This window comes from Diabrotica undecimpunctata, chromosome 3 (assembly GCF_040954645.1).
Source record: "Diabrotica undecimpunctata isolate CICGRU chromosome 3, icDiaUnde3, whole genome shotgun sequence".
NCBI lineage: Eukaryota > Metazoa > Arthropoda > Insecta > Coleoptera > Chrysomelidae > Diabrotica > Diabrotica undecimpunctata.
In genome coordinates, this window is record NC_092805.1 from 56,487,721 (window position 1) to 56,504,241 (window position 16,521).

General features: G+C 29.1%; 1 protein-coding gene across 4 annotated transcripts in view; it reads right to left on the minus strand.

Moving 5' to 3' along the window:
* Nucleotides 1-16,521, minus strand: part of LOC140436828 (uncharacterized) — a 110,649-nt gene that overhangs the window by 62,798 nt on the left and 31,330 nt on the right. For all 4 annotated transcript variants that reach the window (XM_072525959.1, XM_072525961.1, XM_072525958.1 and 1 more), the window contains exon 9: nucleotides 11,021-11,192. In XM_072525959.1, coding sequence (XP_072382060.1) covers nucleotides 11,021-11,192 — 172 coding nt within the window. The remainder of the gene's footprint in view (nucleotides 1-11,020; nucleotides 11,193-16,521) is intronic.

Genomic DNA, 16,521 nt, shown 5'->3' on the forward strand with positions numbered 1-16,521 from the left:
CAATAGTTTAATATAGTGAGTTAAATGAAGATTAAAAATTATGCATATAATTTAATGCACATTTATAATTATACACAAATAATTATTGAAGATTAAAAAAAGTATATTGGAAGAAATTAAATTATATTATGGTTGGAGATTAGTATAAATCAACTTCTAATAAGTGGATATTGGTATATTGAAAAGAAGAATAAATATAAATGCTGTTTGCTGGTTTGGTTGGTGGTGTATAAATGCTGGTGAAGAAAACTATATCTTAAATTGGTAGAAGCTGATAATTGGAAAAAGAAATTTCACAAAAACAAGGATAACCGAAGTACGAAGACTCTCAGTGGTGATTAGAATCTATATACTTAGTGGAAAATAGTTCATTTAGGCATTCAGTGAAAGAAAGGTACAAAATTTTGTTAATATAATTTAGTTAGTGTCATAACAATTTCAATTTTGAAGATAGTTTGTTTAAATTTTAGATTGTCTATAGAATTTAATTAGTTTTATAAGAATATCAGTTTAAAGATAGTTTATTTTAAATTTACATTGACTAGGTTAGATATATATGTGTGTTTCATAATAGTTATAATAAAGATAATTTAAAAAAGTACTTACAAGCTAATTCTTTGAGAACCGCGATAAAAACCCTATATATTATTAAAATTACTCATTGCTCATCATTCAAAAACAAAAAAATACATCATAACAATTTGGCACCCAACGCGGTGGCTCTCTATTTAAAAGAATTAGTTTGGGGAAGATAAGTGCTCTCATATAATTAAATTAATTATCAGTAGAAAGAAAAAAGTATAGATTTTAATTATATTTGAACAAGTAAAGTCTCAAAATGTCTCAAGGAAAGAAAGGTACAAGAAGCAAAAAGAATGAAGAAGATGTGGAAGTAGAAACACAACCTATACAAGAGGAGAGTTTAGTTCAAGTTCCACAAGATACTGCAGAAATGAATCCAGAAAGAGAGGAAAATGTCAATATGGCAGCTTTGATGTCATTAATGATGCAGATGAACAAGACAATGGAAGAGAATTCAAAAGAAATCAAAGAAGACATGAAAAAAATGGAACAGAAAATGGAAGAGAATACGAAAAAAATGGAAGAGAATTCAAAAGAAATCAAAGAAGACATAAAAAAATTGGAAGAGAATTCAAAAGAAGTCAAAGAAGACATGAAAAAAATGGAACAGAAATTGGAAGAGAATTATAGAAAATTAGAAAAGAAAATAGAAGATAATAATAATAAAATTGTAAAACAAATGGATAAAAAACTTGAAGCTGCAGAGAAAAAAGTAGCAAATGAAATAAAAAGTATACGGAATGACTACAAGAAAAGGATAGACAATGAGAGGACAGAAGTAAAGAGGATTATTCAAGATAATAAGATAGATATAGAACAGAAAATAGAGTTACAGAAATGTAACTTAGAAGTAAAAATTAACGAAGACAGGAGAAACACAGAAGAAAAATTAGACGATATACAACAAAATATCCAAATAAATTGTAATCAAATAAGAAATGTGGAACAGAGAATAGATGATATTTCACAAATGAGAGACATAGGGAGACCTTACTTAAATTTAACAAATGAGACTGGGATTAAATTCTCTGGTAATATAAAAAATTTGCATCCTAGAGTATACATAAATAGTTTAAAACATAAATTAAGATTTGTGAATAATATTAATGATATTAAAGATTATATTAGAATGACATTAAATGACAATGCAGCAACTTGGTTTGCTAGTATTGAAAATGATTTAGATAACTTTCAAACATTTGAAAATAAATTTTTAAATTATTATTGGGGTGAAGTAGAGCAAGCCAAGTTTAGAGAAATTCTATATTTTGGAAAGTATAATCAAAATTTAAAATCAAATATGGTAGATTATGCATTGAAATTGATAACAGTTGCAAAATATTTAGAACCACCACTTAGAGAGGATGAAACAGTCTTAAATGTATCTAGACATTTCGATGCTGATGTTGTGCAAACCGTAACTGTACAAAATATTCAAACAATAGATAGTTTTATTAATTTTATTCAAAGAATACAAAGAGGCAATATGACAAGTAATAATAACAACAGAAAAAACAATAATAACTTTCAATATAAAAAAAATGATAATCAACAATATAGACAATCATATAACAATAATACTAGGTATGGTAATAATTTACAAAATTTTAATAATAATAACAGTAATCAAATTAGACAAAATTGTAATAACAATACTAGTTATAATAGACAACATTTTAATAACAGTACTAATAATAATAGACAAGATTTTAACAATAGAAGAAATACAGAGCGACCTAACTATAACAGACAGGTAAATTGTGTTCGAAGGAATAGAAGCTGCGAAGACAGGGAACGAAATAGTACAAGGCAAGAAAATGTGAGTAGAAGTCATAGTAGGGAAAGACATAGGACATCAGATCCAAGTGGTCAGATACAATCTGACAATTCTAATAATCAAAATTTTGTGCAGTAAACTTTCTGAATTACAAGTTAGGCCATTGCTATTATGAAAAACCTTCTGAATTTATTTCTTTAGATGAGGATAAAATTATTGACTCTATTAATTTAATTTATATAAATGCTTTGGCCAAAAATAAAATGATTAAAATTATGATAGATACTGGTTCAGAAAGTACTTTAGTCTCGGAGAATTTTATTTTTAATACATTAAAATTATCAGATATAATAAAAATTCCAAAAATTAAAATTATTGGTGCAAATAATAAGAAGTTGGGTGAAATTGATAAACTAGCCAATTTTAAATTTAATATTCTTAATAAAGAAATTAATATGCAAGGATTTATTGTCAAGGATTTATGTGTTGATATATTAATGGGAAATGATGAATTGGAAAAGAAGAAAGTAAAGATAGATTTTGAAGAAAAAATGGTAACTTTGGAAGGGCAAATAATTAAATTTATGCAGAAAGATGAGGTAGAAGAAGGAATAAGAGTTGATAGGATATTATTAAAAGAAAATAATGATGTTTATGAAGAAGAAATGTATTTTGATGATAGGGAAATGTCCCAAAAGAATGTAAAGAATAATTATTGTAGTGAATATTTAAGGAATGGAAATTTTAAGCAGATGGATGCCTACGAGGCGGAGTGCGTAAAATTGGAAGCAAGGAATAATGAGTACATAATGAAGAATAATTTTATTTGTAAAGAAGAAGATATAATGAAAGTTTTAAATTGCCCTGAAGAATATAAATCAATAGTCATTTCCATATTGCAGCAACACAAGGGACTTGTCAATAAAGAAAATAGAATTGCACAAAATTATATCCATAGTATAAAAGTTAAAGAAGAAAAAGATTTTAAAACAAAATCATACCCAATACCATATAAATACAGAGAAGAAGTAAACAAAACAATTAATAATATGTTAGAAGATGGGATCATTGAGAAGGCAGACACACGTTTTATTAACCCCATAGTAGTAGTACGAAAAAGATCAGGTGAAATCAGGTTATGTTTGGATGCAAGGAATATTAACAAGATTACTGAAAAGCAATTTGAAGCACCAATGAGTATAGATGGAATATTAGGAAGAATTACAGGAATGTCATTTTTCACTAAAATTGATTTACAGCATAGTTTCTGGTTAATACCTCTAGAAAGAAAAAGTAGACAGTATACAGGATTTCAGATAGATGGAGTAGTATATCAATTCAAAGTAGTACCATTTGGACTTCAATCATCTTGTAGTGCTCTATGTAGATGTCTTCATGATATTTTGGATCAATATGAACATTTTGTAATTCACTACATTGATGATATATTAATTTTTTCTAAAACGGCTGAAGATCATGAGAAACACCTAAAAATTATAATAAATAGATTAGACAAAGTTGGACTAAAAATAAATCAAGAAAAATGTACATTTTTTCAAAAAGAAGTCATATATCTAGGTTATAAACTTAACACTAAAGGAATCGAAATGGATCCAGAACGGACACAAGTCATTCAGGAATATAAAACACCACACAATTTAAGAACTTTAAGAGGATTTATTGGAATAATTAATTATTATAAAAGGATGATACCAGATCTAAGTATAAAAGAAATTCCATTACTTGAACTACTGAGAAAAGGTGTAAAATGGAGATGGGATCAGAGAAGAGAACTAGCATTCCAAGAAATTAAAAACATTTTTCTGTCAAATTTGAAAATATACTATCCTGACTACACACAGCCATTCATATTAAGAACAGATGCATCAATAGAGAGATTATCAGGGGTATTATTACAAATACATGATGGGGTCGAATACCCAATACAATTCATTTCAAGAATTACAAAGCCACATGAAAAGGGTTACTCAGTTTCAGAATTAGAACTAGCAAGTATAATACACTGTGTCACAAAATTAAGATTTTATTTGTTGGGTAATGAATTTACAATAGAAACAGATCACCAAGCTTTAACGTCTATATTAAATAACAAATATGGAAACAGTAGAATACATCGGTGGAGTCTAATACTTAGTGAATACTGCTTTGAAATCAAATACATTTCTGGAAAATCCAATATAGTGGCAGATGCTTTATCAAGGTTAGAAAATACACCACAAAAAGGGCAGCGAACAATAAAAATTGGATTAAATCAATTAGTAGAAAGTACTGGATTATATTCTAAAGAAGAAATTATAAGAGATCAGATCAATTTGAGTGAAAAACAAAAAGTCCTTAGGAAAGATGGAGTTTATTATAAAATAATAAATGGCATAGAAGTATATGTAATAACTAGAACTTTAGCAAAGAAAATATTGAAAAATTTACATAACAATTATATGCATATTGGTTCAAGAAAGCTATGGATGCTATTTAGGGACAATTATTTTGCAAAGAATGACATAAGTATAGCAAAGGAAATTACTACCCAATGCCCAATATGTCAACTAAACAAAGAAAAGAATTTCAAAAACCAGAACACATATAAATCTAATGTTGTATATGAAAAACTAAATACAGTTTCCATGGATTTTATTTCAAATTTAGTTCTCAGTCCAACAGGAAAAAAGCATATACTAGTGATAGTTGATTTATATACAAAATTTATTAAACTATATCCCTGCTCTAGAACAAATGTTAAAACATTAAAATTATATATTAATCAATTTTTCGAAGAAATAGGACCATTTAGAAATTGCATAATAGATAATGCTACATATTTTAACAACCAAAAATTTCGGACATTTTGTGAGAAAAAGGGAATCAACATTCATTTTACAAGTATCAGACATCCTCAGGCAAATCCTGCAGAAAGATATATTAAAGAAGTTATAAAATATTTAAGGATACTGTGTCAAAATCAACACGAAACTTGGCAGCAACATATACCACAAGTAGAATATTTTTTAAATAATACACATAATTTGAATACAGAGGAAGTACCAGAATATTTAATGTTTGGCCATATAGGAAACAGAAAGTGGATTAGTGAATATAATCAGGATATGTTAGAACAAGTAATGCAGAAAGTGAATAACCGAATTAGGAGGAAAGCTGAAAAATATATCAGAAGACAAAATCGAAATATAAAAAAACCAATCACATTTCAAAAAGGAGACCTAGTGTTAATTCGTTCACTTAGAAAAAGTAATGTTAAAGAAAATCGTTGTAAGAAATTACAACCAATGTTTGAAGGTCCATATAGAATTGAAAATCAGAATGGACTAAATAGTTATGTGTTAATAGATGCAGAGAACAGACTAAGAGGCATATTTCATATCAACGACATTTTTCAATATCATGAAGAGATTGAATAATGATTTCTATACCTTTAACACAAATATAATAACACTAATAACTTACTGATAGATCCATTTCATAGATAGATGGTAGATTTCTTTGTTGTGAATAAATTTGACATCATACTTGTTGAATTTTGTACATATGGAAATTGTTTGGTACCCTAAAAATCATAATTTGGGGTTAGATACTATAATTGCTATAAAAATGTCTTTCTAATATAATAAAGTGGAAAAACTTACCAATTTATATTGATGAAGTTATTTTGAATGGAAATAATTCCTAGATTTTGTCTATAAATAAACAGAACACCATATCGACTATATTTTTAATTAAGGTTATATTTTATTCTCTGATATCGCATCCATTGCTCCATTTGACATGACAGTTTGACCATAGAATAGCCGAACTGTGCTCCGTTGTTCTCTGTTTTGACATAGACAGCGAACAGGGATGTATTTAACACATTTTAAATAAAAAAAAAATTGATTTATTAAATTTAATAAGGTATGAGAAAATTAATATTTAAAAAAATAATAAGTAAATTATTTATTTTAAATATTATTTTTGGGGTATTGTGACAATTAGGGTTTATAGAAAATAATTTATAAGTTATATACTACATAATATTAGATATTTGGTTGTTTTAAATAAGTTATATACTAGAGAATTTAATAAAAATATATTTATGTGAGGGCATTTTTAATAAATTAGCATATAATAATTGTAAAAAGTTTTATTTAGTAATTTTAATTTTGTAAATAGATTTAAGTGAGCCATGTGCCTAGGCAACCAACTATACATACTCCAAGTGTCAAATTAAGAATCATAATACGAATATAAGTGGGGTTATTATAATAATATATTGTTTGAAATGTGTATTTTATTAAATTAGAGTGTTAGTTACTAATTTAATTATATATTCTGATCTGAAAAGCCTAAATGTAAACAAAATTATTAATAGAAAAGAATGGAATTCTCTGGATCTCCGGAGATGGCCATGTTTGCGAAATGGTTTGTTCCAGAAAATTCAGACAAGTATTAAATAGAACAAATTGGAACATGATATCTTACGAGATGGTTCTAGAAATCCAGAAACATATAAATACCCGTGATTTGGATTCAAGAGGGCAGTTTTTGAGAGTTTTTGGCAGTTTTTAGAAGTTTTTAGTCAGAAGTCAAGCAGTTTATTATGAAAGTTAGTTAGAGTCAGTGAATCAAGTACAAATAGTCCAATAGTTTAATATAGTGAGTTAAATGAAGATTAAAAATTATGCATATAATTTAATGCACATTTATAATTATACACAAATAATTATTGAAGATTAAAAAAAGTATATTGGAAGAAATTAAATTATATTATGGTTGGAGATTAGTATAAATCAACTTCTAATAAGTGGATATTGGTATATTGAAAAGAAGAATAAATATAAATGCTGTTTGCTGGTTTGGTTGGTGGTGTATAAATGCTGGTGAAGAAAACTATATCTTAAATTGGTAGAAGCTGATAATTGGAAAAAGAAATTTCACAAAAACAAGGATAACCGAAGTACGAAGACTCTCAGTGGTGATTAGAATCTATATACTTAGTGGAAAATAGTTCATTTAGGCATTCAGTGAAAGAAAGGTACAAAATTTTGTTAATATAATTTAGTTAGTGTCATAACAATTTCAATTTTGAAGATAGTTTGTTTAAATTTTAGATTGTCTATAGAATTTAATTAGTTTTATAAGAATATCAGTTTAAAGATAGTTTATTTTAAATTTACATTGACTAGGTTAGATATATATGTGTGTTTCATAATAGTTATAATAAAGATAATTTAAAAAAGTACTTACAAGCTAATTCTTTGAGAACCGCGATAAAAACCCTATATATTATTAAAATTACTCATTGCTCATCATTCAAAAACAAAAAAATACATCATAACAGTACCTGGTGCACCTGAACCCCGTCTCCTGGAGTGTTGTGTAAATTCGATACAAAATCAGTGCAAATTCGTTATTCAGGAATTTTTGGGATCACTGATCCCAAATATAATGACGGTGATAGCCTCCAATGCCCCTGGTGCCCAGGACAGGCTTAGTTTCATGTAATTGTGTGGAAATTCGATACAAAATCAGTGCAAACTCTATATTCGGGGGTTTTGGGGTCTTTTTAACATTGCACCTCTACTAAGCCTACGCACTTTGGTAATAAAAACCACGTCGTCATATTCAGTTTCCAATTCTTTCAGGAATTCTTTAAATTGATTAGGTTAATTATTGGTACTGTAACATGTGGCAAACTCAATCCTTTCGCACACAAATTTTCCTGGTGAATTATGCAATGGTTAACAAATATTTCCCTTCCTGTAACCTTTTTTTTTTTAAGTTTTGAAACAGCCTTGAAGTAAAATTGAAAATCTTCCAACATAGACTTAGTTCATTGTACAGGTTTTTGCGGGTTATAGTCACTTGCATTGAAATCGGTGAACTCTTCGGTAATAATAAATTTGGTGTTAACACCACATAAAAATCTAGTTAGTTGTGCTGTATTGTTAATATCGCAACTTTCATCAAGTGTCATCGCATTGCATTTTGCAATGCGTTCACGAAGCGTTATTACTATGTTCTTGGACAAGTCTTTAATTCTCCTTGCAATGGTGAATCTTGATAAACTAATGTTTGAAATAATATTTATTTTTACCAGGACATGCTATTTCTGAACAGCAGTCAGACATTATTTTATCATCTCTCCAGCCGCAAAGAGTTTAAATTTTTTTGCCAGTATTTTACTGACAACGAAACTAGTTTTCACTGCCGTATTTGATAAAATTGCTAACTCCTTGTCCTTAACTGCATTTTCAATATCAAATGTTTCTATCAGATCTCCGTTTATGTTCCAAACCTATGTATTTGGTCTATTATTTGGTGTGAAACCACACTGTTCACCTAATATTTCCTTTAAAAGTTTTATGAATTCTGCAGTTATCTCGTCTGTATCAGTCGCTTTATTCCTGTGGCATCCTAGGGTAATTACTAGTTTATTGGGAATACGCCAAAATTTCAGTTTAAAATAAGTTTATTGATGTTTCAATTTCCACTTCGGAAATTATTCTCAAAATACAAACATTAATAAATTAAACAAATTTTGTTTTTTGTTAATTGGTGAAAAATTCTTCTAATAATTTAATTTTATCTGACTCATTTATATGGACAATTCCGACATATATTATACATTTTAAATTAGACGACTTTAAAATAATATTGCCAATATTGCTGAGTTGCGTTTCTGGTACGACTTTCTTGTAAGATAGTTCATTCGATTACATGAAATCAACTTTAACTTGAGAATATCCGTCAGAAAATCATGCTATGATGACAGTAAAATTCTCCTGCTAGTGATTCCATAGTAAATCATGAGGAAAAAACCAGGAAAAACCTCATAATACTATCGCGACATGGTAAGTATTTGGTCTTACATTTAATTTACTCTCAATAAACACCAATCTTATAGTAAAAATAGAGAATTTGATAGATCTCAAATATGTAAACACGCATGGGAAAATGAACATATGGTTCAATAGAACAATTCAAGTATAGTCCTAAAAAAAACAGATGGTAAAAAAAATCAAAGGAGCGCTTTCGGCCTATGCTAAATGAGATCAATTGTGTTGCAAATTCCTTAGCAGAATGCAGTAGAATCTGGTTACCCATATTAAAAGAAGAAGTTAATAAAAGGAAAATACCATTATTAGTAATAGATAAGTCAGTAATATATCGAGTATACATCATGTATGTTTTTTAAATAGCATACATATAAAATCAAAATTTGGTGTTATTGAGAGTAAAATAAATGTAAGACCAAATACTTACCATGTAGGGATAGTATTATGAGGTTTTTTTCCTGGTTTTTTTCCTAACGATTTACTATGGAATCACTACAATAAGAATTTTACAGTCATCGTGGCATGTGGTTGTCTTTTTAAAGACGAATCACATGCTATGATTTTTTCTGACGGATATTCTCAATTTAAAGTTGATTTCATGTAATCAAATGAACTATCTTACAATAAAGTCGTCCCAGGAACGCAACTCAGCAGTATCACTTTAAAGTCGTCTACTTTATAATGTATAATATATGTGTGAATTGTCAATATAAATGAGTCAGATAAAATTTAATTATTAGAAGAATTTTTTACCAAGTAACAAAAAACAAAATTTGTTTAATTTATTAATGTTTGTATTTTGAGAACGACTTCCGAAGTGGAAATTGAAACAATAAACTTATTTTGAACTTCAATTGTGGTTTATTCCCATTACAATAGTAATTCCTTTATGATGCCACAAGAAAATAGCTTCAGAACAAAATTAAGAATAACAAACCGGCTGGTACAGACGGGATAACTGCAGATCTAATAAAACTTTTAAAATGAAAATATCAGGAATTATACACCGTCGACTGAAGTTGTTGTTTTCAGAGGAAATATCAGGTGAACAATGGGGTTTCAGACCAAAAACATCAATAATAGACCAAATACATAGGTTTGAAACATAAACGGAGATCTGCTAGAAGCATTTGATATTGAAGATAGAGTTAGTCAAGGTGATGCCTTATCAACACTACTTTTTAATTTAACTTTGGAGCCATTATTAGAAAATTAGATATCACCAGCTGTATTAATAAAACTAATATGTGCATTTGCGGTTATTATTGCCATAATAAGCCAGGATCCTGATGAAAAAGGTATAGGTCTGAAATGAAAAGCCGCTAAACTTAGCTTAAATATTAACAAAAAGAAAAACAAAAGAGTACGCAACATCTGATTGACTCGCGAAAAAATTTAAAAGAATGGCGAATAATCGAGCTGCAAATGCAATCCAGAGATGGAAACGCCTATAAAAAAGAACAAGAGAAAGACCCGTAAAAGGTGGATGGACGATATAAGCGGGGATCTTAAGGCTATGAACATCAAACAGTGAAAAAGGAAAGTAGCAGATAAGGCACAATGGATGAATATTGTCAAGCAAACCAAAACGCCAAAACAAAAAAAGGAAAGAATGTCAATGGATTAAAAATGTCAGCGTGAACTGGTAAAAATTCGTCTGGGTAATTTCTATAGTTCGCTTTACATTTCACGTCTGGCTTTATTTTAATAGCAGTATATGTTTCATATTTATCCTTCTTAGTAGATACTAGATAGTAGAAAGGGTGCAAATATATACAATATTTCCTGATATAAAAGTCATAGTTCTTACCCTTCCTTCTAAGGTTCCAAAAGCTAATATAGATTCGTTGGTAGGATGCCATGCTAGTGCCGTTATCTTACTTTGGATTCGTTGGTAGTACGGGGTCATGCATACATTCGTAATGTGAGGTCGACTCAAATCCAAAATTTTAATATATCCATCTGCAGTGCCAATACCTAATCTAAAATGGTATAAATTAAGCCATTATTAATTAGCAACAAAAAATATCTTATTATATTATTATCTAATACATAATAATAATAAATCCCCTATACTGTTACGTAAAGATTAATCTACAAATATCTTTGACTAAAAAATATTTATAAATATTTGAAAAATTATTCTTAAACACAATTGTGGAAACAAAATATATGTGTTAGCTAGTAGAATGTGTTGCTTGTGTGAGTCCATTTCAAATAGGTAAAAGAAATAAAATAAGACTTACTCACAATCAATTTAATTTTACTACCAAAACGACTGGTTACCGTCGTTTTGGTAGTAAAATCGTCTCTAAAATGTGTAGAAAGCGAAACCGGTCGTTTTGGGTAGTAAAATTAAATTGATTGTGAGTAAGTCTTATTTTATTTCTTTTACCTAAACGAGTAGGTATTCTAACTTCTTAAATTTTAAAGTATCATCATCTCATTTAAACTATAACAATCTGGGAATCTATCTATATAAAAGGCTGAAACGACAAGCCAGACTGTTTGTCCGGTAGGGTAACTACGCCACCTAGGAAATAAATCGAACTACCAACTGACATGAATAAACTTATCTGACAGATAAAATATAAAATATTTAACAACACTTGGAATCCTAAGATTTCCTACTTGGCGAAACTAAATTCAAATCTTTACCACTGTGCTTTCTAAAACTTGCAAAGCAGACAGATTGATAAATTAGTCGGCAAGGGAATCAATAATTTGCATTCCACATGCCGTTCATCACGGTAAAAATTCGTAGTGAATTTAGTATCTGGTACTCGAAACAGAGTAAAGAACTAAAACATAATGACGGTACCTATAAAATTTTATTTCGATGCATGGCATCTGCAAGCCGCTTATACGTATTTCAACCTCTTTAGGTTTCATCAGAGCGGCATATGCAGTTGCTCTGAATCGAAACAAAATATCTCCCGTTATAGGAAAATAATTATAAAAGTAAATATTTACAGACGTTACAACGCTATCTAATAACAACACTAGGAATCCTAAGATTTCCTACTTGGCGAAACTAAATTCAAATCTTTATCACTGTGCTTTCTAAAACTTGCAAAGCAGACAGATTGATAAATTAGTCGACAAAGGAATCAATAATTTGCATTCCACATGCAGTTCATCACGGTAAAAATTGGTAGTGAATTTAGTTTCTGGTACTCGAAACTGAGTAAAGAAGTAAAACATAAAGACGATATTAGATTTTACAGTGGTAAAGATTTAAATTTAGTTTCGCCAAGTAGGAAATATTAGGATTCCTATGCCCATATTTATAGTCGGTACTCAAGTATCGGTCGATGCTTGAGGTCGACCTTGAGTCGTTTTTGTGTTTTATAAATGGATCTCAAGCACGAAATCGATCTTGAGTATACAAAAATGACAGCTCGTGCTCAAGCATCGGATCGACCTGCCTTGAGCACGGGATCCTAACCTAACTTGTTTGTTTATATTTATATTTTTTTCTAATTCGCTTCCAATACAATATTTTTTTTGTTTTTTGAGATTAATTATGGATATTGTTGTTCAACATCCAGGATTAAGTCATGGCAGCTTAATATTTGAGCTGAATAAGTTGATTAAGAGTTAGAATGGTAAGAGGACAAATTCCAGAATTATTAATAGGTGAATTATTATGAATAGTGAATATGCATGCAGCGCAGGCACTATCTACTTACTCCAGTATTAAAGCAAGGTATTTATTGATAATGGGCTAAACAAAAAAATAGGTTATTTGATAGATATATCTTTTTAGGTAATGATCAACAAAATAGATATAATAGTGCACATGTAAGAAATGTTGCCAAAAGGCTAATTTGAACCTGGAAAATATGGTTTCCCTGTCTGCAATGAGGCCCACAAATCAAATTAAATACATATCTTGCAATAAAGTGCTACAGCAGTACTCTGCAATATATGTTTACAGGAAAATAATGATACTGATGTGCCAGTAAATAGAAATGTTAATGATGTGAAACAAGGTTTAAATTTTAGGAGACATTTTATTTGTCAAAATGTATTTTTTATATTTTAATTTAAAATAAATGAGACTTATACTATACTCAGACAACTTAAGCAAGTATATCTTTATTGAGTTCAAGTTGTCCCTCCTTTTATCAAATATAAAATTAATTACACATTTAAAATATTAATATTTTTATTTAAAAATATATTTCTAAACCTTCACGATAAGTAAATTTGAAAGTAACAATGTATATAACTAAAAAACGGAATAATATTAGGCTTGTTAAATATAAAATAATATAATAATCGCTTTACAACCACCATAGTATACATTAAAAACAAAATAAAAAAAAATATCCACAACTAGTATTTACATTTAGAATTTTTAACAGTTTTGAATATAATACATACATTAAGTACAAAATAAGAATAGTTATATATAAATTATTGTTTTAAAAATCCATAACTATAGATTACCATTAACCTTTGTAATAATTCAAACCTTTTTTTGGCGAATGTTTTTTATTTCAATTATTATAGCCACTACTCCATTAGTAGTAGTGTTTGTTATTATTGTTACATATTGCCATAAGTTGATTTAAGATTACTTACCATTTGAAGCACATTGACATATTCTATAGGAACAACAAGTATTACTTGAAATTATTATTAAATGTACAGGTAACATTTCTCAAAATTATCATACATAACAACTCTTTATTTAGAACTGGAAAAGCAACGGAGGGAGTCAGATACGTCTGATGTTACAGTAATTAAACTTACATGTCCTCCTAGCTGGTGGGCCTCCTTTTGTCCAGCATCAGCACTACATCAGGCTTTGGCTTTTTCAAAGGGCCATCACCTGTAACCAACATGCTGTTGTGTCTCTGCATTTTCTACGATAAAAACTTTGCTTAGATAAAGAAAAGTATTTTACCTCTATTTCAATTTGTTTTACAATTTTCGTAGCTGTTCTGAAGTCCTTAACATATCTACCTCAGGCTGGCAGTTATATAATATGCTGTATTGTACTTCCAACCCTTCTTTTTTCATTAAGGAAGCACCTTATGTCCTTTTATTCTCTACAGTATTATTTTCCTTTACCAGCTGGATTAAAAACACCTTTCCTTTTGGTTAATACATTGCATATTTAGTACAATTTCCGCTCATCTAAAAATCCACATAATTGAAATTTATTCCCTCGAATGCATATTTTTTATAATATATTACATACCTTAAAATAATTTATTAAAAATTAATTTTTTTTTAATATACAACATGCCTCTTCTTCCACAAAAATATTTAAATAAAGTTTTGTGACAATGGTAATAATTGACAGACTATTTTTTTTATTGGATGTCATCAATCAAATTTACTTAAAATCCCTAATTTTCGTGCTTGAGATCAATCTTGTACGAGAATACCCGAAGTATCGTTTATAGAACACAACAAATACTTGAGCACGACTTTGACGTAAGTTCGACTTGGCGGAGCACGTGCTCAAGCACGAGCTTGAGTACCGATTATAAATACGGGCCCTAGTGTTGTTATTAGATGGCGTTGTAACGTCTGTAAATAATTATTTTTATAATTATTGTCCTATGGCGGGAGAGATTTTGTTTCGATTCAGAGCAACTGCATATGTCGCTCTGATGAGACGTAAAGAGGTTGAAATACGTATAAGCGGCTTGCACATGCCCTGAATCGAAATAAAATCTAATACTGTATTTATGTTTTAGTACTTTACTCTGTTTCGAGTACCAGAAACTAAATCCACTACGAATTTTTACTGCGATGAACGGTACGTGGAATGCAAATTATTGATTCTCTTGCCGAGTAAATTAACAATCTGTCTGCTTTGCAAGTTTTAGAAAGCACAGTGGTAAAGATTTGAATTTAGTTACGCCAAGTAGGAAATATTAGTATTACTAGTGTTGTTATTAGATGGCGTTGTAACGTCTGTAAATAATTATTAGTATGATTATTGTCCTATGACGGGAGAGAGTTTTTTTCGATTCAGAGCAGCTGCATATGTCGCTCTGATGAGACCTAAAGAGGTTGAAATATGTATAAGCGGCTTGCAGATGCCCTGCATCGAAATAAAATCTAATACCGTCTTTATGTTATAAAATATTTATTTGCCAAATGAAGTAAAGAATAAGAAGTTAAATGGAAGATAAATTGTGTTTATTGTAGTCTGTTTGCGAAATCAAAAATATAACCGATATATTGAATTTTATTGTGGGTGAGAGACATGGATCCGTTATCAGAAGATTTTAATAAAATCAAAGAGTATGATGTTTAATATTTATAAACTTAGTGATAGAATATATTTTAGGCAGAATCGACAATTTTTATTTCTATAATGATTTAACGACTTTTTAAAGTAGTTTAGATTAAGTAAACCGACGATGATGTATATTTTGAGAATATATTGTAAATAGTTGTTAATAAAAGTAGATATTCCACCTCTTTTTCTTCACTTAGTTTAGGCATTCAATGTTTTCATAATCTTGATAATTAAAAAATAAGTTTAAGTGGAGATAATAGAAATGGGTTGTTACTTGGAGATTCTGATAATACAGTGAAGCCACTTTTAAGGAGTTGTCTAAACAATCCATGAAGAAAATTTCTATAATGAATTCCATGTTAAAACCAGATATGTAACAGAACTTTTTATGTATGGAAGAGAAGGTAGCATTTTATCCAATTGAACTATAACCTAGCGAGAGATCAAAATGAAGATAATTTTAAAGATGAATTGCTAAATGAAGACATTATTGAAGACATTGTCTGAAGTTGAAGATGTTTGAGCTAACCTTATATAATATTTTAGTGTCATGGAGAAACTTCAGAAGAATCATTAATATACATGTATCGTTTTTTAATTCTATATTAAATTTTTCTCTACATAATTTAATTTATTCCTGCCACCACAAATTGTATAATCAAAAGAGATATTAAAACATTAGTGTGATTTCTTTGACAATTAATTAAATATCGGTATGTTCCGAAATAAATTTTACGTTTATCTTACAGATAAGTAACCGCAACATAATTTGACGTGAAAAGACGGTTACATTTTATTCTATGAATAAATGTCAATCCTCCAGACGACTAGCTGTCAGATAGGACAATATTTATTTGGAAGTGAAAAGATCGACCCTTTACCGATCTCCGTCTATAAAAGGAATTATGCCTGATATCGTATCGGCTTCTGCGTAAGTGACATATCATAGCGCGCTTATAGATGTACAATATACTCTATTTCTCTCCCTCTTTCTCTCCTATCCCATTTAAAAGATAAGAAAGAAGCATTGTTAAACAGTAAAC